The 23,584-nt window shown below is 36.7% G+C and overlaps 1 protein-coding gene across 5 annotated transcripts in view; it reads left to right on the top strand.

Annotated features, from left to right (window-relative positions):
• Nucleotides 1-23,584, top strand: part of dnm3a (dynamin 3a) — a 50,466-nt gene that overhangs the window by 1,486 nt on the left and 25,396 nt on the right. For 3 of the 5 annotated variants that reach the window (XR_013822998.1, XR_013822999.1, XM_079889141.1), the window contains exons 3-14: nucleotides 11,820-11,893; nucleotides 13,292-13,441; nucleotides 13,989-14,192; nucleotides 14,318-14,416; nucleotides 16,333-16,493; nucleotides 16,604-16,746; nucleotides 16,987-17,122; nucleotides 17,209-17,276; nucleotides 17,533-17,671; nucleotides 20,374-20,460; nucleotides 20,602-20,672; nucleotides 20,767-20,818. Coding sequence is in view for 2 of the 5 variants with exons in the window: in XM_079889141.1 (XP_079745267.1) it covers nucleotides 11,820-11,893; nucleotides 13,292-13,441; nucleotides 13,989-14,192; nucleotides 14,318-14,416; nucleotides 16,333-16,493; nucleotides 16,604-16,746; nucleotides 16,987-17,122; nucleotides 17,209-17,276; nucleotides 17,533-17,671; nucleotides 20,374-20,460; nucleotides 20,602-20,672; nucleotides 20,767-20,818 (1,384 nt within the window). In the remaining 3 variants the exon portion in view is untranslated. Of the gene's footprint in view, nucleotides 1-11,819; nucleotides 11,894-13,291; nucleotides 13,442-13,988; nucleotides 14,193-14,317; nucleotides 14,417-16,332; nucleotides 16,494-16,603; nucleotides 16,747-16,986; nucleotides 17,123-17,208; nucleotides 17,277-17,532; nucleotides 17,672-20,373; nucleotides 20,461-20,601; nucleotides 20,673-20,766; nucleotides 20,819-22,373; nucleotides 22,421-23,584 lie in introns of all 5 variants that reach the window. The other 2 variants (XR_013823000.1, XM_079889142.1) reach the window with 2 other exon arrangements.

Below are 23,584 nucleotides of genomic sequence, written 5' to 3'. Positions count from 1 at the left end.
GAACTTAAAACTTGTGATCATATTAAAACCAAAAATTAAGTTAATTAAATGTGTTAAGTGTAAAATAATACACACATACTCACTCACACACACACACACACACACACTCTATTGTTTCGAAAGTTTAAGGGACATGTTTCTTTTCATTTGTTCCTTCTATTCATTAAACATTAATGAATCCTTAAACAAATTTATCACAATCTCCACAAATATATTAATTAGCACAACTTTTTTTAACATTGATAATAATAATAAATGTTTCTTAAGCACCAAATCAGCATATTATAATAATTTCTGAAGGATCATGTGACACTGAAGACTGGAGTTATGATGCTGAAAATTCAGCTTTGCCATTACATTAATTAATTACATTAAAAAATATATTACAATAGAAAACAGTTATTCTAATTGTAATAATATGTTATACTGTTACTGCTTTTACTGTAGTTTTGATCACAAAAAATCTTCAAAACAAAAAAATCTTTCAGACCCCAAACTTTTAAACTATTATGAAACTATTTTAAGAGTCTCTGCAAGGCATACAGTTTCAAGTCTTTAATCATCTTTTGTTTTCCTTGCACAAGAGAACCCTCACAGGATCTTCTTTTTGCACGCTGGTTTCCGCATGGAAAGACTGGGCCTGTCCAACAGGAAGCTGTGATTGTTAGTGAAAACTATTGTTTGCTCGGGGGATATCAGTTTGGTGAGCTGAAGTGAAATGAATAGAGCCTAAGATAAGTGTGTCTGACTGAGAATAAGATTCATTGCTTATCTGAGGCGGAGGCACTCAAGCATTCTGATTAAAATCCCAGTCAGTGTGTGAGGCATCATGCTTTTTAGGCAGTTAGTGGAAACCCAGTTTACTCTGTTTTGATAGACAGGCTGTTATTTTTTAATGACTCTTGAATTCTGTATAGCAGATGTTATGTTTTTTAGAACATGTTGACCCACTTGGAGCTTGAAGCAATCACATACTGTATGTCAAAATTCATACATCCCGAAAGTGTAAAAACACAAAAAGATGTTACATGTTCCCCTTTTCAAAAAGACTTGAAAAAGTAATGAATACTTTAGAAAAGTGAAAGTTGCACTAAATGATGATGAAGATGACTACACACTTGATGACACATTATAGAGCAGCTATAACCCCTGTGTAATTGCATTATGCTACAGTGGCTTTTTATAATAATGTAAACCGCCACCAATATGTGGAATACATGTAGAATACAAGTTTTAACCGCAGACTTAAAGTGCACCGTACTTAGACCACCCTTAGATCATACTTAAAGTCAGCACGAAATTAAAAATGTACCCTAGTATAAATGCATGTCATTGATCTTATTGGGAATGATTCATTCATGTATATGTTTCTTTTTTTTTTTTTGACTCTGTTAACTTTAATCAAAATGTCATGACTTGATCTTCCTGTCAAAATGACAGATTTCTCTCTGATAATGTGTGCTAAACTTCTCTAATCATTTATTTTGTTTAAACCCTGCCCTTCCACAATCAACTGAAAGCTCATATTCATTTTTTGAGTCCAGTGCCCACATCTCAAATTAAATTCCCTGGGATTCAAACCTATGACCTTGGCATTTCTAGCGTCATGCTCTACTGTTTGAGTTAGACTAGAAGAATGCTACAAACTCACAGTTTAAATGTATGCATTTGGCAGACAGTTTTATCCCATGCGACAGGGCCTGAATTTCGTTTTTAAACTGGGGGGGAATTCCCCCCTTACACGGGTCACATGGGGGGGATCTAAAGATTATGGGGGGGAGAATAACTTTTGATGCATCGGTCTAATTTAATCATCTTCATTTATTAATATCTACAGATTTGTATGCATGAATTGTGCATTTCCAGTTCTCAAAACAGTTAATAACAAAACAAAAAAAACTTTATACAAAATACACCATGCTCTTCTTCAAATTGACATTAAAGGAGAACTCCGGTCAATTTTAACATTGAGCTCATTTTTTTGTAAATTTGGAGTGCTGTCAGTACAGAGAACAACGACAAAAATCGGTGTTGCCTACACCGTGTTATCCTCTTTTTAAAATTTGCACCCTGTTGACTTCAGTGGGGCAAGTTTTAAACCTGCTTTTAGCCTCTTAACATCCTTGATGTGTCATTACAAGTGCCCAGCCATGTGAGTGATTCCTTCAGAGTGAACACGGTGAATCTGACTGCAGTAGATGTGAAAGATATGAATAAAAATGAAGTTAATTCGGCCAGCGCTCATACCTGTATTTTCTTCCTGTTTTCGGTCGAAGCCCATAGTAATCGATTGTCGAGTTCTCCACTGTTGCTTAGCTACCTATGATCACGCGCGTGAACTCGACAATCGACTACTATGGACTTCAACCGAAAACAGGAAATAAATACAGGTATGTGCGCTGGCCGAATTAACTTCATTTTTATTCATATCTTTCACATCTACTGCAGTCAGATTCACCGTGTTCACTCTGAAGGAATCACTCACATGGCTGGGCACTTGTAATGACACATCAAGGATGTTAAGAGGCTAAAAGCAGGTTTAAAACTTGCCCCATTGAAGTCAACAGGGTGCAAATTTTAAAAAGATGATAACACGGTGTAGGCCTAGGCAACATCGATTTTTGTCGTTGTTCTCTGTACTGACAGCACTCCAAATTTACAAAAAAATTAGCTCAATGTTAAAATTGACCGGAGTTCTCCTTTAAGACCTCTGTTTAAACTAGGCCTAGGCTATATATTAATGTCTCTCTATTTCAGTGTCGTTCATGTGTTTCAGTTCAGTTCAATTCTTTGCTTTTTTTAAAAATGTCATACAAAATACGCCATGCTCTCCTTCAAATTGATATTAAGAACTCAGTTTAAACTATATGTATTTATGTCTCTCAGTCTTTCATGCACATAACAATAGAAAATAAGGAGAAACACGCAGTCACATTCTCAAACAATCAACAACGTCGCACTAGATGTGTAAAAACAAGTGGAAAGCGCGGGCGCACCGCTGTCTCCTTCTTTCCACAAGCGCTTGCTCTCCCGTGGCGTCTGTCGTTGCTATGCAACCATGAACTGCGCTCTCCATGATGACAAGGAAGTATCAGCAAAAGATTAATTGATTTCTAGCCCTTGCATTAGCTTTACTACTAGATATATTTATGGAGATGAAAAATAATACGGCTATGATCAGCTGTTCGGCCGAGCATTCAATGTTGTTACGCTGTAAGCTGATCAGTTGGTTCGTTGCTGCCGCGCTCTATCACTCGCACACCATAAAGAGCAAAATGTTTTTTAATGTTTCAATTTCGTGATTAAAATGACATAATTTGGAAGCGGATAATTTCTTCACAAACAGCTCATTATGACTCAAAATGTTAGAATGCTGCACCTACACTCGATAGTGTGAATAAGATCAGCGCAACACAGACCACTGCATTGACAGCGTGAAACATATGATCTGTCTACAGCCAGGGCTCAGCGGAAGACAATCAGCGCTGATTGAGGAATTAAATTAGAAAATAAAAGAGAGTTTGACATATTTTTTCTCGCATCTGTGAATTAATTTTTTAATCATTTGCTCTGAGATGAAGCAAATATATTTGTGTGGGAATTTCTCGCACTATAAAAGCTAACCTTGCGGGAATGGTTTAAATTATGCGCAATCCCCGCATTCCCGCACCGAAATTCAAGCCCTGCATGCGACTTAGACAGAATTTAAAGTGCCCCTATTATGCCATTTTAAAGATTTTGTTTTGGAGGTCTCCTACAATAGCTTTACATGCACTCAAAGTTAAAAAAAAAAACAACTTCAATTTTCTTATAATGTACATTGCACATAACCTCATTTCTCAAAGAGTCTGAAATTTTCTTCTTTTTTTTTCAGATTCAGTCTCATTAAACCCCTCCTTTTTCACTGGCTACTCTGCTCTGATTAGACAGCCCAGTCTGTTGTGATTGGTCTACCGCTTACAGCACGTGTCGGAAAAATCCCTGCCTATTACCATATCTGAATTTCAGCTCTTCTTCAGCGTTTCATACAGTGATGCGAATGATGGTGTCTGTTTTCTGGAAATATCAATTTCAGAGTGAGTCCTCATCCTTTTGAAGTGCATCAAACTCTGAAAACAGTGTCAAAACATGAACCAAACTTTTCTAGGCCTCAGCTACAACTACCGTGTTTGAGGGCGGGTCAAAGTAGAAATTGTTCCCAGGCAGCCAATGAAGACCATAGGCTGTTATTATGCAAATTTGTTACATTGGTATGTGTAGGTATGTAACAGAAGGTGAGACTAATTTCAGCACTTTAGAATCAATTGTTTGAATTAGGAGACGATAACTTTATTTGTCATGCACTTTGATCTTTAAAACTTTGCAGACCTTTTACATTTACAAACAGATATATTACACACTGTGTGAAAGATAATATTTGAAAAAAGCATAATAGGGGCACTTAAATTTATTTCTATCAGTTCTTGCATTCCATGGGAATCAAAACCATGACCTTGGCTATCACTCAAATCAAAATGATGTTTCTCCATGCTTCAGAACACCTGACCATATAATAAGTTATCGTATTTTCCGGATTATAAGTCGCTCCGGAGTATAAGTCGCATCAGTCAAAAAATGCGTAATGAAGAGGAAAAAAGTCATACTGGACTGTAAGTCGCATTTATTTAGAAATGTATTTAACAAAAAAAACGCACTAAAAGACTGCTTTAAAACTTTCACAGAGACCTCAAACAGAAAGCACAAAGCCTGTCTTTAAATTTAATTTCGTTTTGTATTAATTGTATCTTAATTTTAATCAATGTTTCATCAACCAACTGCCTGGATTTAATAAATAAGAAGTAGAAATAAATATAGTAGAAAATAGATAATCATGACACGAAGGCGCCGGTGCGTGAACTGGAGCCCGTCTCATAAATGAACCGAAACTCAGCGTATAAGGTAGCCTATTTGCCTCACAGACCTGAGAAATATATCTATAGAAAGCTTGAAACGTCTATTTTTAAACAGAACAATTCAAAATGAAAGAAAACAGACTGTTCTCTGCTTATGTAATCCGTATGAAATGTGCATTTCTCTCTTGCGCGTTCACTACTGCGAAGATCGCGAGTCAGCATCGTCAACTTCATCTTTGCAGCCGACACTGACACAGAAAACACTTGTTTATTAGTAAACAATTAAAATGTCTCCTTGCTATATCTTGACATATTCATAATCATTACTTTTGCCAGTTCTTTGTGACAGCTTTAGGTGCTTTATTGGCAGCGCCACCCTTACATCTTACATGAATGCGTCACCACTGCATCAGCACCGACAAAATGGAGATTTTTTTCTTTTTGTGGGGCATTTTGTTTGTGTTCAGGCTTTCTCAGTTGTCTTTAGGTTAATGTTTCAGTTAACAGTTTTTCAGTTGTTTTCAGTAAATTTTTTCTCTTGGTTCATGTCAGTCAGTATGAATTAATTTTGATATATAAGTCGCACCTGACTATAAGTCGCAGCACCAGCAAAACTATGCGACTTATAGTCTGGAAAATACGGTATGTGGTCTGCCTCTGTTTTTAATGTTAAAATTGATCAGCTGAAATACTGTACAATGAGTTGCAAATGGTTTTCGAAATGCACCAGAATGAACTTATGCAGTGCAGTCATATGTGCCCTACTTAGAGCTCATGCACAGCAAAAAATGAGTACATGTATCCATAGCAATGGGTTATATATGAATGGAGAGCACTGCACCCTCAGCCATCTGTGATCTCAGTATCACTGCCAGTCAGTGGAACACCAGAGATGCCTGGAGAAATGGGTTAGTGAAATGGGATCTCTCTGATAGAGGATGCGTAGTGCTTGGGTTTAGTAGAGGATGTAGTTGATTTTTACATGACTAGCTGATGACATGACAAAATGCAGAAATAAAATGTTGCTGATGTATTTGTAATCTTTTTTTGTTGTTGAGGAATTTCCCAGGCTGTCACATTAGTTTACATTACATTTGCATTTATAATTTTAGCAGACACTTTGACTAAAAAAGTGACATAAAATTGAGCAACACTACAACACAAGCGATTCATCCAGAGGAGAACATAAAAGTACTGTAAGAAGAGCAGCAATATAAAGTTTGGAAAAGCTATAGATAATAGCTAAGTTATTTATTCATTCAAAATTATTAGTTTTAACATGGCCAACATGCCAGAGTCTCAAGCCACCATGGCCACCACGCCAGAGTCTCTTCACGTCATGGTTGTCACAGCCTTCATGGCTGCCACTCCAGAGTCTCCAGCTGTTATGGCTGCCGCACCTGAAGCAACTAAGGCTGTCCCAAAGCTTTCAAAACTGGCGGAGGCCGATCATGAGTCACCTATGCACTCTATTGACTCTGACATGACCACGGAGGTCATCCCTGAACTTCCTGCCTGCCCTGACACGACCACAGAGGTCATCTATGAACTCACTGTGACGGCCAGCCGTTTCTAACCTCTCTGTTTTAGTTCTGTCAGAGCTGCCGCGGTGGTCTCTAGTTCAGCCTGTTTCACCATGGTGGTCATCAGCCCCACTTGCTCCACTGTTGTGGCCTTCTACTCTTCTTGCTTCACCGTGGGGATCTACAGTTTCTCCTACTCTACTGAAGTGGTCTTCGGCTCTGTCTGCCCTGCTATGGGGATTTCTAGTTCCACCAGCTCCACTGCAATAGAGAGCCTAAGTCCCGCCCCTCCGCTTCCGGCTCATGGGACCTTATTTCGGAAAAAATATGTATGGAAGTCAATGGCGAGAGATAACTTATCTTTTTATTCCGTCTGAACTGTGCCCTGAACTACACATATGATGTTTGTCAATTTAAAAGGTAATTATGAAAGTCAAGAAAGTCGCAGTTTGTCATAAAACAGAAGAGTAACGTTTAGTTTTATGTGAAAATCGCTCAATGAACTACATCTCTCGTCTCGCACTATGTACGTCACAAGATCCGTTGCTCGTATGTGTGTATTCTGGCTCAAAACACTCAGGCATGACGGCGTAACGTTACGATTATAATGTAAGACTATAGAAAAAAATGACAGACGTTAGCTTCAGTAAAGTTAGCTTCATTCATTGAGAGAAAAGGTATGACGTCGCACGTGCGCCTTCTGGGTTTGTAGTCTTTGTAATTACGTATTTTCACAGTCTTATACCTCAGCAGTTTTACATCAAGCTGCGACTTTCTTGACTTTAAAATGTATCTTTTAAATTGACAAACATCATATGTGTAAATCAGGGCACAATTCAAACGAGATCAAAATATTTGTTGTCTCTCGCCATTGACTCCCATACAATATTTTTCCGAAATAAGGTCCCATGGTGGTCGACCGGAAGGGGAGGGACTTAGGCTCTCTATGGTCTTCGGCTCCGCCTGTTCCGCTTTGGTGGTCTTCAGCTCTGCACCTGCCCAGCTGGCTCCACCCTGGTCACCAACTTTGTCTGCTCCTCCCTGGCTCCCAATCTACCTCAGTCTCCACCCCTTTTTCCACCACACAGACTGTGCTTTTTTATGGTGCTTTTTGCCAGTTTTGGAGCTTAGTATGAATAATGACAGAATGTTAATTTTGCTTGAGCTAGTGCTTTAATCAATCTTGAAATGCTTACTTAAACACCCGCTGAAATGTGTAAACATTAATGCAATGTTACACAGAGGCAGTGCTCAATTCAGCATTACTGTGTCTGTTTACTACAGTAATGCATGCTGGGTACTGGGGGAGGGACAGGGTGAAATAAGCAGATAGTGAAGATGAAAGGAAGGAAAAGGGGGAGAAGATGAGGCTGCAGCAGTTGAGTCAAGAGGGGCTTTGTTAAAGGGTTAGAAAGTGGAGGTCAAGGGTAAGTATTGGGAATGACTGGGAATGTAAAGGACATTGTTGTAGAAGAGTGAGCCATGTGTCAAACACACAGATGAGTCACTGCCTGGGTGAAAGTTCAAGCTAAATACCACAGGCTGGCTTGTTCATATACTGTAGTTTCATGGCTAAAATACGTTCAATACTTAAGGCCCCGATATACTCACGGCGAAAGGATTTTTCATTCTTCTCATTTCGTCTCATTTCATCAGAGGTACAACTTCATTTTCTACTATAAAGCAGTTCTCCAGTGTGTTCATGTTTTTAGTCACGGATGTCTGACTGAACAGAAAAAATTAACCAGAGAAGATTTCCATGTGAAAAAAGGTGGAGCCTCAGCGCACACCTACCTATTACGTAATCGCCACAAACCAATATAGTATGGAAGTGTTTACCAGCCAGCGCAAACTTTTCTGGAAAGTTCGCTTAAGCAAGCTGTTTCGAACTCCAAAAACGAACTCCAAACAAACTTTGTTTTAACCTGATTTTGTTCAAAATGATGTCACATCAATTTGTTCTTCGATTTCGTTTGAAGTGTATCAGGGCCTTTACTTAGGGGTTAGTGGTTTGTACAAATGCCAAACCCTCATTATGAACAATACTAATAGTCGCCTTAGTAACCACTACCAACAGTATATGGAAATATGATGATGCAGTTGACTATGATGATTTTCTTTTTTATATCTGTAGCCTAGTTGCAGTGCTGCAGGGATGGTGTATTTTTGTAGGCCAAAACCTGTAAACGAGTGACCCAGTTCCATCATCCTGAAGTCAGTAGGTTTTTAGTGCCTAAAATAAGGCACTAAATAATTTCACGTTTCATTAATAAAAGCATAAAATACATCAGTAATACCTCCTTGTGAATACCTCCTTTAAAGCTTTTACTTGTCTTGAAAAAGGCTTTTGCTAACAAGTGGCTAAATGGGACTATGGAGTTTTGTGGGGACATTAAACATCATCACGCTGAACAGGAGAACTCATCTACTGACAAGTCCGCTCTCACAGCCTCTTTGTGTTTATAAATTGCGCTCTTGCAAACTATTCTAACTTAAATTTTAAGTGAAAATGTTTTTTAATAAAGACTGAAAGAGTTGTCGGAAGCTTAACGATGGTGATGTTGAAGTCATGTGACCATGATTTGTTTATAGCCTTCATTTAGCTTCTTTTTTTTATTTGGTCATAGAGCCAATAATCCAAATCTGCAATAATCCAAAAGCCAATGGAAAAATCTTGTTGGGTTTTTGTCGAGGGAACCAGGGAGATGTTAACTTCCGGGTTGGCCTACAAAAATACGTCATCACTGCAGCAGTCTATGCTATACACTTTATGCAGCTTCTACCTGCATTCTGGCCTCCTCCCTGGATGCCTTTAACTAGGTCTAATCCAGTGGGACCTTCCCTTCTATTTTGGGAAATAGTTCTGTTTTAGATCTGCGCACACTTCATTTCAAGCCTAGGATTTATCAGACACATTTTCCATGGAAAAGGCAAAATTTTCCCATCATTGTATTGTTGTGTCTTTCGAAATAGATTGGATAAAGAACAAAAACCAAAACTGTTTCTAAGACAAATAGGTCCAAATCATTGAATCAGCCACGATCTGAAAAACTATGATAGTGTTGACACTTTTTGGGGGTAATCAAACTAAGATTAGGGTTATTTAGATATCTCTGCTCTCCTCTGGGCTTCTTCGCCCGAAAACGGGCGAAAACTTGAACGTTTCGAATTGTTTAATTTTTTTGCTTCATCAGATGGGGGTGAAACTTGGTGACTTTTGTTTTATTACCTATATGAACACACAAAAAAAATCAAGGAGATGATTCTGATATGTTAAAGGGTCGTAAAAAAAAAAGTCACACTTAGCTTCCTCCCGCCCGAAAACGGGCGACATAGGAAATGAATGGGAAATACGAAAAAATAGGAAAACTCAGAGAAACTTTTGGTGGTACAAGCTACAGATCAGCCACTGTGCTTAAAAAAAGTGTACAGCAATGAAGGGGTGACACTCTAGAACATCAATAGTGCAAATAAGACACCCTCCCCCCCACACACACACAAACACACACACAAACACACACACACAGAGAGAGAAATGAACTGGTAAGACTGAAACAGCCAATTTTGCCCCAAACTATATAAAAATTATATAATCATAATAACTCCAAAACTATAGCAAGGAGAGTCAAATGTAGGTATCGTTTGAAAGAACTCTTTTTAAATTTTTTGAAAATATAAATTACATTACATTTGGACATTGTCCTGCCAAGAAACAGCGGATAAAAGACAATATATATATATAATTTTTATTATGATTTTGCATATCTTTCTTATTTGTCATGGAATAACTCAGGAAGGAAATAAGGTAGGAGGAAAATTATTTTTTAGTGAAGTCCCCCTACATGTTAGCTGCATCTGGATAAAAAAATAATAATTTTTGGATAAAGGAATCAAAAGTTACAGCATTTGGAAAAGAGATAGCCTTTTTGTACAGTCTTTGACACCCCCCCATGGGCAAGATTTTCTCCATGAAGAATATCTTGTCATAAAAGCAATAGATTATGTTAATTTTGGGCTAATTTTAATTGTAATAATATGCTGTAAAAAATGAAGTGCCATTTTCAATTATCTGAGAATGTTTCATGAGCTGTATGATGTTTTTGACACATTGCAGTACATTATTTTATAGATTATGAAAAAAAGGAAATTCTATTTATCAGCAAATAACTCAGCAATACTTAAGAGTTTTTCAAAGTGGATACATTCACTGTAAAGTTCAGACTCTAAGCTTTCAAATGACATCAACTTTGTGTTAATCAAGGCAAGATTTTTTTTAAATATGGTAAAGAATATTTTTGCAGCTAGGTGGCACCTGCTGGCGGTACACTTGGTTTTAGAGGGATTACTCAGCACTCGTTAGGAGTTAATAAATGTAATTATATGCATTAAAAAGCTGAGATCCTAAGCTTTAAAATGATATATAATTTGTGTTGTTCCATTCAGTGGTTGCTTAGTAATAAAAAAAAATCTTTCCGAATGGGAATAAATCAAATAAATAAATAAAAAATCTATAGGCCGCCTATAGGCGGTTATAGGACATGACACAAATTAATACATTTTGAAGCCACTAGATGGCGCTCTTCTCAGTTGAAAAATTTTTTTTTTTAGGCCTGCACTCTATTTTGATGTGAAATGTTGCATTTATTGAAAAATAAAATAAAATAAATAAAATAAAAATATATATATTAATTCTAATGGAAAAAATAGCTCATAAAAATTATATAATTAATGCAAAGTATCATAAAAAATTCTAAAAATTCTAAAGAATAATCAGAAAACATTATAGAACAAAAATATATTTGATTGGTTATCCTGGGAAAAAGTAAAGTAAAATTTTAAGGCTTCGCCCGTTTTCGGACGGGAGGAAGCTAAGTGTGACTATTATACGAAGAAGCCCAGAGGGTTAAACAGGGGTAGGAGGTATTTTAACATCACCCATAAAGAATATCAGTGATCCAGCTGCAGTTCCTCATCTGGACTGTTTTATTTATAGAGTGCACTCGTGTGATCTGCAAATAGATGGTGAAAATGAACTGGACTGGATTTTGAATTGACTACTTTCTGGTTATTTAAGGCTAAATTCACCCACAACTCATGTGTAAATGTGCAGGCCAGTACAAGTTTTGTGAAAACGTGCCATAAATATCAGAGTATGAGGGTCATGAAGGGTGTGAGGAGGTGGGACAAGGTTTATGGTTTCACTGTAAAACTGGACTAATCCAAGTATGCAATGACAGAGTCTCTGGCACTCTGCCTCAGACAAGGGACTCTGTCCGTGTATCATGTGGGGGAAGTTTTATGTGTATATTTTTTTGGAAGGAGAATTGTATTTTGGCTTGCACAAGGTGTCTACTCCATGAGTGAATTATTATTTTTGACATAATGATCAATGCTATATTCTCAGAGATTTCCTGCCTAGAGGATCAGGAATTGTTACAAGGAGACCACTTGTCCTTCAGCTCATCAGTTCAACTACAGGTATGAGTGATACTCACATGCACACACATTTTGGTTGTGGTACTTAATTAGTGATCAGGTACCAAAACGTTGTTCGGAATATCTCAATATAACTCGATATACTGTATACAAGTATATTTTTTTTTACTTTTTATATTTTTTTATTTTTTATTACACAACATTGGATTAAAAAAAACAGATTCCACCCTTGAAGTAAATATATCACTTGCTGAGTTCATGTGACAATAGTGTAGGATACTACATTTTAGTTGGGCTTTTACTACGGACCTAAAAATATTACAACCAACAAACAATCTAAAATTTAAGACACAGTAATACAATAAAAATACACACATTCAACAAATAACCATTTAACCAATTATCACAAAGCCAGGTAAAGCTGAAGGTAATTTTTTCAGTTGTTTGCCTTTTAAAATCTGTTGTTAAATCATTCTATAATTCCCTTCACTGAAAATGATGACTGCACAAAAGCTTGTTCTACATCTTTGTACACTACAATTATTTACATTTATGCACCCTTATAGTAACTCCCCTTCTTTTTTTGTTATTAATTGACAAATAACTTTAGAAGAAAAAACATTTACACATTTCAAAAATAAGAAATTTGTCAAATTTTCTAAATTATTTTCTTTACAATAAATATTTTCTAGAATAATGCCAAGTCATTGACTTCTGATCCAAGTGAAAACGATACCATTATCGTCTCTGTGTAAACGACAAAAACTGTGACGTAACGTGCATGCGTATTACATGTTCAGTCTTTAGGCACGTGTTTCTTTACAAATTGACATCGCCAACCTCAACCAGCAATTTTTTTTGGACAATGCTGTTGTCTACACAAAACCTTTCAAAAACGCAAAGGAAAAACTTCCGTTTTTAGTAAATTGTTGTTGTATTAACTTACCCTGACATCAAATTATCACACAATCATTGCACACATAGAAAATGTGGCTACTTTAATGGGTATATAAGGTCTAATACAAAAGCAGTTAAAAATAGTTTTGAACCTTTTTTTAAATATGTCGATGAACTTTAATTGGGATTTCAATATTGCACCTTCAAATTTAAAATAATTAACTTTCAAAATTCAATTTTAATTTATCAAATCCCTTTTGGTAATAATATTCTATACGGTTAATTTTATAATCTGTACTATTCTGAGTCTTTGGTTTCCATCTCTACTTCGAAAAAATAGCCTATATCTTGTGGTCTGTGGAGTATGTGCATTGAGCACTAGAGGTCAGTGTCTCCTCTGTTAATATTAAAATCAGTCAGTATGGAGAGTGGAGAACTGACAGATCTTTGAATTTCATGAATTACAAACTGTTGCACTGTCAGTTCTTTAAGGCCCTATCATCTTCTACTTTTCTAATTCGTACTTTCCATTCTCCACTACAGAGCATGCAGAGTTTCTGCACTGTAAAGGAAAGAAGTTTACAGACTTTGATGATGTCCGACTGGAGATTGAAGCAGAGACAGACAGAGTCACGGGAACAAATAAGGGCATATCCTCCATTCCCATAAACCTTCGTGTCTACTCTCCAAATGGTATTATTGTCAGAAAACAAGTAATTCATTAATGTACTTTAACGCACTTATGCTCAACAAGGCTGCATTTATTTTGATCAAAAACACATTAAAACGGTTTTCTACGTTAATATATTTTACAATGTAACTTTTTGCTGTAATGGCAAAGCTGAATATTCAGCAGCTGATTTTCTGCTCAAAAAACATTTCATTATTATCATTGTTGAAAACAGTTGATAATAAACAGTGCTGCTTAATATTTTTGTGGAAACCGTGATGCATTTTTTTTCTGGATTCTTAGATGAGTAGAAGGTTCAAAAGAAGAGCATTATTTGAAATAGAAATCTTTTGTTACATTATAAATGTCTTCAGTTTCCTGTGTCCTTGCTGAATAAAAGTATTAATTTATTTATAAAATAAAAAATAAAATAAAAACAATATTAAAGGTATATGCTCTCCTTTTAATGTTGTCCATGCCTCGGAGAGATCTAATTTAGATTTTTTTCTTTCCTAGAAGTATCTCTGGCCAAATATCTCTGTCTTTGTTTTTCTCATTTTCTTTTTGCAGTTTTGAACTTGACTCTGATAGATCTTCCAGGCATAACTAAAGTACCAGTGGGAGATCAGCCTCCTGACATTGAATACCAGATCAGAGACATGATCATGCAGTTCATCTGCAGAGAGAATTGTCTCATCCTTGCTGTCACACCCGCTAACATGGATCTGGCTAACTCCGATGCTCTTAAACTGGCCAAAGACGTGGATCCGCAGGGTGAGTGGGAAAGAACGATTATGGTTCATATCTGTCCTCAGTTATATCCCCTATTGGCCCATTCACATCATTGTAATGTTTTTCCTTCTTGTTTTTCTTCCTGCTTTGCCTGATCTTACTGTCAGGCCATCGCACCATTGGCGTGATCACTAAGCTGGATCTGGTGGACAAAGGCACAGATGTCAGGGACGTGCTGGAGAACAGGTTACTGCCACTTCGCAGAGGTACAGCACACATGTAGAAATGTGTCAGTAGAGGCCTGTGCAGTTTGGTCTAAAACCTGGGCCACTGCCAAGCAAGTCTGCTGTAGGCTATAGTGGCTAAAACAGGGCCAGGTGCAGAGTCTTCATGCTTCCTGCTGCTGCCTTAATGCATTAGACACACAGAAGTCCAGCCATGGACGAGGGTTAAGACACTCTAGAAATCCTATTTGTCATTTATGCAGATCGGATACAGTCTGACTTCTAGTTGTAGGACCTTGACTTTTCCATTTTTGTTGGGTCACAATACTCAAGAACAGAACAGAGCTTTTTTTTTTCAACCTTTTTGACTCGAGGCATCCCATTGTCCACAACAATATTCAGAGTCCTCAACAAAAATATTCAAAGTTTTCTTTGGTACATCCTCTGTCATATTTTATTTTCAAAAGGTTTTTTTTTTAAATTACAGATACTAGGCATGTCCATAGATTCAAATAAATAACTAAAACAATTATAATTAATATAATTACATTTCAGAAGTTTTAGCAGCTGACTGTACTTTAGGCATCCCACTCTTTTTAACCAATCAATTTACATGAATGTTACATGACGAGTAAATTGGAAGAAAAAAAAGTTTACTCAGAATTTCTACCCAAGAAAATATTTGAGAGAATATATATATATATATATATATATATATATATATATATATATATATATAAAACCAGGAAATTATGTATTCTTTATGAAAAATCCCCATGGTGTTTTAAGATTTTATTAATTTAATAATTTTATATAATGGCTTTTCCAGGTTTAGAAATCACACATTTAAAATTAAGCTATTCTAGTTCTTCAAAGAAGAAAAAAGTTGTTTGGGGTGTGAATAAAAAACAAACACCTTAATGTTTAGTTGTTTTAACATTTTTTAAAAAGTTTTTTTGTCTTATTTTAATTCATTTTAAGGCCCCATTGAGAGGTTGCTGAGGCCTCCTAGTTTAGAGTCACTGATAAAGGATATATACCATGATATAGCTATTTTGTGCTATCTAATTTCTGTTATTAAAAATAAGCAAATTACAAATAATAGGAAAATACAATATAACAAAAATATGAGTTAAATATAATTACGTTTTAAGGTAAATTGGTTCATTTAACATGTAGTTAGAATTAGTACAGAAATGTAATAATCAAATGTAAAAAAATTATAATATTGCAGTCTTTACTGCATTAATAAAATATAAATATATTCTTATTAAAGCTAAAAACAAGTTATTGAGTCAAGAGCAGTAAGTTATTTTCTCTTTTGTTTGATTCACATTAATGACACAGAGCAGCAGGTAGGTTTATTAGGCTGCTGTCACTTTAAGACCAAACGCACAGATCCATAATACTGGTACACATCCGGTTTACACCCAACTGTTTACTTTCCTTTAGACATAACCAGCTGTGTTTACATGAATTGCTGAGGCCTCCTAGTTTAAAGTCACTGCGGCTTGTGTAGACAAAATGTAATACTAATGAAAACTGAGATATAATCTTACCATTGTGTGTAAAAAAGAAGACATTTCACAGGATAATAAGATTGAAAAAAGTGAAAGAAGTGCATGGACAAATGATCAAATTCAAAACCATTTTAGAAAACTACATCACATCACATGATGTTATAAGTGTGATGTTTTAGTTTCATTAAAGCAAAATTGTTTTAAAATTTTTGTTATTCTATGCAACCCATTCAAATGTAAATACATGTAAATTGGTTGGTACTCCAATGCAAAACAAACAAAGTTCAATATTCTGTAAGCTATTTCAATTTGAAATAATGAGGTCACATTTTTCACAGCAGGTTCTACAAGATTATTCTCTTAATGACTTTTCTCTAAAACAAAGAGGCGTCATTGTAAAACACTGTATCTGAAAGAAAGAAAATGCTGTGGCTACAGGTTATATTGGTGTGGTAAACCGTGGTCAGAAGGACATTGAGGGAAAAAAGGACATCGGTGCAGCTCTTGCTGCTGAGAAACGGTTCTTCAAGTCACATCCTGCATACCGACACATGGCAGACTGCATGGGCACTCCGTACTTACAGAAGCTCCTCAACCAGGTGACAAGATACAGAACATTACAAGTAGTACTGTATTTGTGAAATACATGAGAGCCCACAGATGGAAATGATAGCTTTAAGTGTATTTCTTCTCTTTTTTGTCTCCCTAGCAACTTACCAACCACATCCGTGACACATTACCAGCGTTACGTAGTCAATTACAGACTCAGCTTCTCTCGCTGGATAAGGAGGCAGAAGAGTATAAGTATTTGAACCCAGACGACCCCTCACGCAAGACCAAGGCCTTAATGCAGTGGGTTCACACACACATAAACTCACTCTAATTCAGAGAATAAATACACATGCACAGATAAATGCAAACAAACATGGAGGCAAACACACTAGTCTTTACCATATTGCAATAAACAAGACTTTTGTTTACTCCCTAAACACAAACACATTTTGTTTACTGCCTAAACACAAACACATTGTAGATAAGACCAGACCTGGAGAGGCCACACACACAAACACATGCTGTTCATTTGTTATCCAGGTTGATACAACACTTCGGGCTGGATTTTGAGAAGCGGATCGAGGGATCTGGGGATCAGGTGGACACAGTGCAGCTTTCAGGAGGAGCCAAAATCAACCGTGTCTTTCACGAGCGTTTTCCCTTTGAGCTTGTTAAGGTAGTTTGTTAAAGTTGAATTGATTAATACAGTAAAAAAATCTGATATCTGAAAGCTGATGTCCTGTTTATGTTGCACTACATCAGATGGAGTTTGATGAGAAAGAGTTACGAAGGGAGATCAGTTATGCTATTAAAAACATCCATGGCATCAGGTATGTGTCACGAACATTTATTAACTTATTTAAAAGGGCACTCAGTAAAATGTTGGTAGTCAACTTGAACTTAAAATGTTTGCTAACCTTATAAGAAATAAACAGGTTATATTTTCACACATGGTGCCTCTCTGTATGTCTTCCTTTACCCCTCCTTCTCAATCTTTTTATTCATTTATATTCATATTCAGAATGCAAGTTCATATTATGTTATCTCTCACCGTACTTCATATTCTCTCCTCTCTTGCTGATCCAGGACAGGACTGTTCACACCCGATATGGCCTTTGAAGCCATAGTGAAGAAACAGATTGTGAAACTTAAAGGGCCGTGTCTCAAGTGTGTAGACATGGTGATCCAGGAGCTCATCAACACAGTACAACAGTGTACCAACAAGGTACAACATACTCTTATACTGAGTGAATGGACATAGACATATAAGTCAAGGAGTAAAATATAATGCTACAAAAGTGTATATGATCACTTCCCATTAAAGTCAGCGTGTTCTAATTTTACTTTAAAGGGGCCATTGGATGCAAAATTCACTTTTATATGGTTTGCATATAAATGTGTCTTTGCAGTGTGTGGACACAACCATCATATAGGGTTGGGCGATATGACCAAATTCTTATTTCACGATTTGAGAAATTTATTTCACGATAAAGGATATATACCATAATATAGCTATTTTGTGCAATCTAATTTCTGTTATTAAAAATAAGCAAATTACAAATAATAGGAAAATACAATATGACAAAAATATGAGTTAAACATAATTAAGTTTTTAAGGTAAATTGGTTTATTTAACATGTAGTTAGAATTAGTACAGAAATGTAATAATCAAATATATTGCAGTCTTTACTGCATTAATAAAATATAAATGTATTCTTATTAAAGCTAAAAACAAGTTATTGAGTCAAGAGCAGTAAGTTATTTTCTCTTTTGTTTGATTCACATTAATGACACAGAGCAGCAGGTAGGTTTATTAGGCTGCTGTCACTTTAAGACCAAACGCACAGATCCATAATACTGATACACATCCGGTTTACACCCAACTGTTTACTTTCCTTTAGACATAACCAGCTGTGTTTACATGAATACGCCACACAACATGACATAATTGTGTGCTCTATTCGACCATTCAAGCACAATAAGACGTGAAAGACAACTGAATTTGTGATCGCCACCAGAGAGAGGCAGCTCTATGTGCGCACCTTAGCACTTTGCCAATCATCCTTTTTTTTCAGGATGCATTGCGCTTATAACTCTTTTTAATATCAAGCACGTCCCACTGTTTAAACTCTCATTCTTGCATTTCATCACTCTGAAATGTCAATAGTGCTAATGCACACCGCGATATACGCGATTTAGCAAAATCTCTAACGATAGACATTTTATACTGTGGTAACAATATATATCGTCATACTGCCCAGCCCTACCATCATACAATGAAAAATATCCATTCTCTCCTTTTTTTTAATCCTCAAAAAGCCTAAACACTCTCAATAATCAAGCCGTTTGGATTTTCTGAGCAATTTGATGTCATATTGCTCATGCTTCGCCCACGACCACTGACGGACTGTCCCGTATTAGCATATTTCCGCCCTCAGCCATTTGTATACTGTCCGCCAAAGCAGCACTTTACGTGTCTTGTGTCGACGCCCCATGGAAGAGAGGGGTGGGGTCAGCAGTTGCTCATTAACATTTAAAAACCATGCACCGAAACGGGTCGCTGTGAACAGACCTGTTTTTGAGGAGGTAAAAAGGGTGTTGTTTTACACAACTATTGTAGCCTGGCTAACGTCAGACCTCTTTCTCATTGAGACGTGGTCTGGGAACCACATGTTCATTTTCTCGTATTTGAGGTGTGGTTTACGAATGCCCAGAGCCGTTTATTGGGCGCTACGAATGTCTATCAAATGCGCCTGTACGTAGCTCATAGCCAATCGTTTCAATTATACCAGATGACGTATGTAGAGCATAGACAGTAGATGTAGAGCTAAAGAAATTCGACGAGGAAGAAGACGAAATAAACTTGCGTTCTAAACTACTTAGAACACTATCTAAGGCTGCATCGAAAGGTAACTTCGCGTCTGATGTCATGTTGGATCCATATATATTAACAAACTGCTTCGGTGTGTCGCATAGACGTCGTCATCGTCTTGCTGCTCCCTCCCCGTTCTGTGATTGGTCCCCTTGCTGAGGCGAAAATCTGGTCCATGGTATCCAGGCTGCCTAGCAGCGTGAATAAAATCGCGCTGCGCTCAAGGCAGCATGGGGAAACCCAGGCTACAACTATTGAGGAATTTTAACCAAAGTATGTTACAAACTTTACATGAAGACCCTAAAGTATCATACCAACTTGTGGAAAATGGGCATCCGATGACCCTTTTAAAAGTTTGCTAAAACAGTCTCTTAATAGCAGTTTGCAATGTTCCAATAGTTTGCACAACCTAATTGACATCAGCTGGGAAAGGAAAGTCATTTTAGAGGAAAATTAAGGTATTACATTTTGATTAAGGAACACCATATGTACTGACAAGCATATCAAAATTTTATTTAGAATATTAAATTATCTAGAATATTACAATATAAAGAAGTAATAGAAAATAAAATGGAAAACATTTCTTTTGAGACTTGTATGTCATGTGTTTAAATAGTTTTGTAATTACACATTTTTAATGAAGTTGCAATTTAGTACATGTAAAATATATTAACTTTAAATGTAATATCGACAATTTAATTCAAATTACACACTACAGTTCAAATTAAAAGTGTAATTTCTTTAAGTACACTGAAGTGGCCTTTTATTTCAATAATAATATAGAGTATTATCATACAGTTTTTTAAAATATATATATTTTTTAAATTTGAAGCATGCTGCGAGTGCACATTCAATAAAACATTATTTTTTCACGAAGGACAATAAGACGAGGAACTTTAATTAAACCAGTAAAGAGGGTGGTGGTGGTAATGTTTTTTATTTATTTATTCTAACTTGTTTTGTTTGTTTGTTTGTTTGTGTGTGTGTGTGTGTGTGTGTGTGTGTGTGTGTGTGTGTGTGTGTGTGTGTGTGTGTGTGTGTGTGCATGTCCACAGTTAGAGATCTTTCCAAAACTGCGGGAGGAGACTGAGAGAATAGTGACCACGCACATTCGAGAACGAGAGAGTCAAGCCAAAGACCAGGTCAGACTGATACCTGCGCACAACCAATCAAATGAATCACTATTAGGGACATTATGAAATTAACATTATGAGCATTTTAATTACAAATTATGGTTTTGTGTTGTATCTTGTTGTGCATATGTGTGTTTGTTCACTGAACAGGTTTTACTCTCACTAGAGATTCAGCTCTCTTACATCAACACAAACCATGAAGATTTTATCGGATTCGCAAAGTAAGGTTTTAACGACAAATGACAATGACAGAAATAAAACACAAAATGAATTACATGATGAGAGATTTCCCTCCTTTTACACATTTCCTTTCAGCGCTCAACAGAAAACCAATCCAACGTGTAAGAAGCCTTCAGCAGGGAACCAGGTGAGTCGAAGTGTTTTATGAACAACTGTTGATACTGTATGAACCTGGTATAGATCTGAAATCATCAGCGAGCAGGGTTTGAACAGTCCTACTGAGTCTTTACTGGAAGGGAATCTCTTTTCTGCTCAAGCTCTGTTGCTCTCTTGTTCATCTGTCTCACATCAGATAATATGTGACTTATGTGTACGTCTAACATTTGTGTTTTGTGCTGTAAATGAATATTCTTTTTCTCTCTCTCTCTCTCTCGGTCTCTGATGCATGTCCTGATTTTGCAGAGTTAGACGCGTTCCTGGGTCAACATATTTTGTTGATCCTGGAACAACATTCCTGTACGAAAATTTTGCCCCAACCTTATCCCTACCCCTAAACCTAACCCTACCCATAACTTATCCCTAAAATCAGAAGGAATGATAGGTAAATAACAGATGTAGAAGCATCTAACCCTGGTTGTGAGGCAAAACTTGACATAAACTGTAAACGTGTCCCACAAATCTGATTGTAAAAACTCGGAAAGTTGTCCCAGGATCAACAAAGATGTTAATCCAAGAACATGTTGCGCTTGGTGAAATCAGGTTCTGCCTCTTTAATGGCTTTTTTTGCCCCTATTCTGTAACAAGCTTTCATGGCCCCATTTGTTTAGCAGTAGAGTTATAGTTACTGCTGAAATTGGCTCTTAACAATTATGAGCCCTGTAGAGCTCAACAATGGCTGCCCACTTTTTTCGTGGCCTTGGTTGTGGAAGTATATTTCTCATTCTTTTTATCCATTTGACTGAGCAGTTTTTAGGTGGCTCACCAATGTATTGCCTATCTTCTAATACATGGTATGCAAGAAAAGCTCACACAATCACTTTCTAACCAAAAAGCTTTCTGTTGGTCAACGTGAAGAATTCCATTACAAAATATGCGTGGGGAAATTCCCGATCATGTGGGTTCCTATTGAAATAACTGGATTTCTGCCTTCGAAATTTGCCGAACAGTGGTAAATTTGACTGCACCTTCAGAGCCCTCGAGCCTCTGTTTGTCTTATTGCAGTTTTAATTGTTGTGCTTCACCAGGTATTAAACAAGATTTTTTTTAATAGTCTGTTTCAAAAGGTTTATAGGCTAAAAATCAATTTCCCAGAGGAGATTTTGAATGGCATTTTTGCTTCCCTTCTGCCTCACAGTTGAACTATGTAGCTCTTCACTAAAGCTTGATCACATTATCCTAAGGATGATTTTCTTTGGTAATAGAGCTGGACTAGTAATGAACCTGAAGCATTCCTATCATTTTTAAAAGATCTTTAATGTTCAAACCTCCTGCACACACTCACATGGTGAGTAACACATTCATTGAGCGCTCACTGTGCTGCATGGTTGCTTTTTGCTCTACATGTCTAATCTTTACTAACTTAAACCTTCCATTGCTTAGAAAATGGTATGGTATTTTTAGTGTTTAGTAATATGATAAAACATTTTTGGGGTTGAAGGAATCAATGTGGGGTGCCAGCGTGCCAGGAGAGATGCCCGTGCCACCTTAATGGTTTTATTCTCTCCTCTCTACTGATGTTTTAGGGTGCTGCCCCTCCTCCACCCAGTCAAATTGTACGAGTCCAGTGTCTGTAAGCCTTACCTACTGTCTACCAGCGTCACATAGTTTTGTGTTTGTGTCTATGTATGTCAGAAAGCCTGTATGCCTCTGAACACAGCAAAACCATGTCTTCCTCTTCACCGCTTTCTTTTCCACCCTTTGTCTGTTGCTGCCGTCACATAAATCAAAGACATTCTGGGACTCAGAAATTCAGATTTTTACGACACCTGCTAAAACACTCCCTAAACGTTGTTGTACAGTGTGTTTTTCATGCACTACACTTCCCTTAAGACTTATCAGTGTAGATACACAACAGTCCAAAACATGACTCAGTTGACCTTTGGACTTGTATTCTGAATCCTGATTTGCCCAGCAGTATCTTGTAAAATAACAGTCTGAAATCTTAAACCACATCCTGAAACCTTATACTATTAATTACCTGCTTCATTTATCCTCCTATTCATCATTTTAATGTCTCCGAATCACTGTGCTTTAATTCTGTTTTTATAGCGTACTGTCTGTGAATGAACCTCCTTATGGTTTGCAGCCCTGTAAGTACAGTACATGAGTAAACGGCTTGCGTGTATGCGGGAGCTAATGTAAAAAACCGTTTGGAATCTCAAACTCCTCTTTGATCTCAGTCCATTTGGCGTGTGTGTGTGTGTTTACAATTTCTGATTTTGAAAAAAATGGTGCATGCTGCAAACTTAAAGTTGGTACAGTCACAAAATAAAGAGAATGTTTTTGTGTTTTATTGTATTTGTTGTTGTTGTTGTTGTTGGTTTTGGAGGTTTGATTGAAATGGTTGGTGAAGCAATACTTTTATACAAGATTTGTACAAGAGCTACTTTATTTTAATGTTATGGGAATATTTTATATACTGATAACCATTTTTATGGGGAAGAAATCATCATGCATGCATCATGGCGACCTTTTTTTTTTTGCTGCATTTCATCTCAGTTTCTTTCTTCTTCTTTATTTTTACTTTTATACTTTTTAAAGTGAAATCAATACATTCTGTGCAATTTGAGAATAATAGTTCATACTACTTCTAAATGACAACTGTCCATAATGTTGCTGAACTGAATGAATGACTCACAGGATAAAACTGTGTTTTGAAAGTCTAGCTCAGCCTAAATCAGCCAGAAAATGACTCATATTTCCTACGGGATGTTTTGGACCTTTCCCCTTTCTC

This window comes from Squalius cephalus (genome assembly GCF_949319135.1).
Source record: "Squalius cephalus genome assembly, chromosome: 12".
NCBI classification, from domain to species: Eukaryota; Metazoa; Chordata; class Actinopteri; order Cypriniformes; family Leuciscidae; genus Squalius; species Squalius cephalus.
Note: the sequence above shows the minus strand (reverse complement) of the source record. Positions and strands in the feature narration are given on the sequence as shown.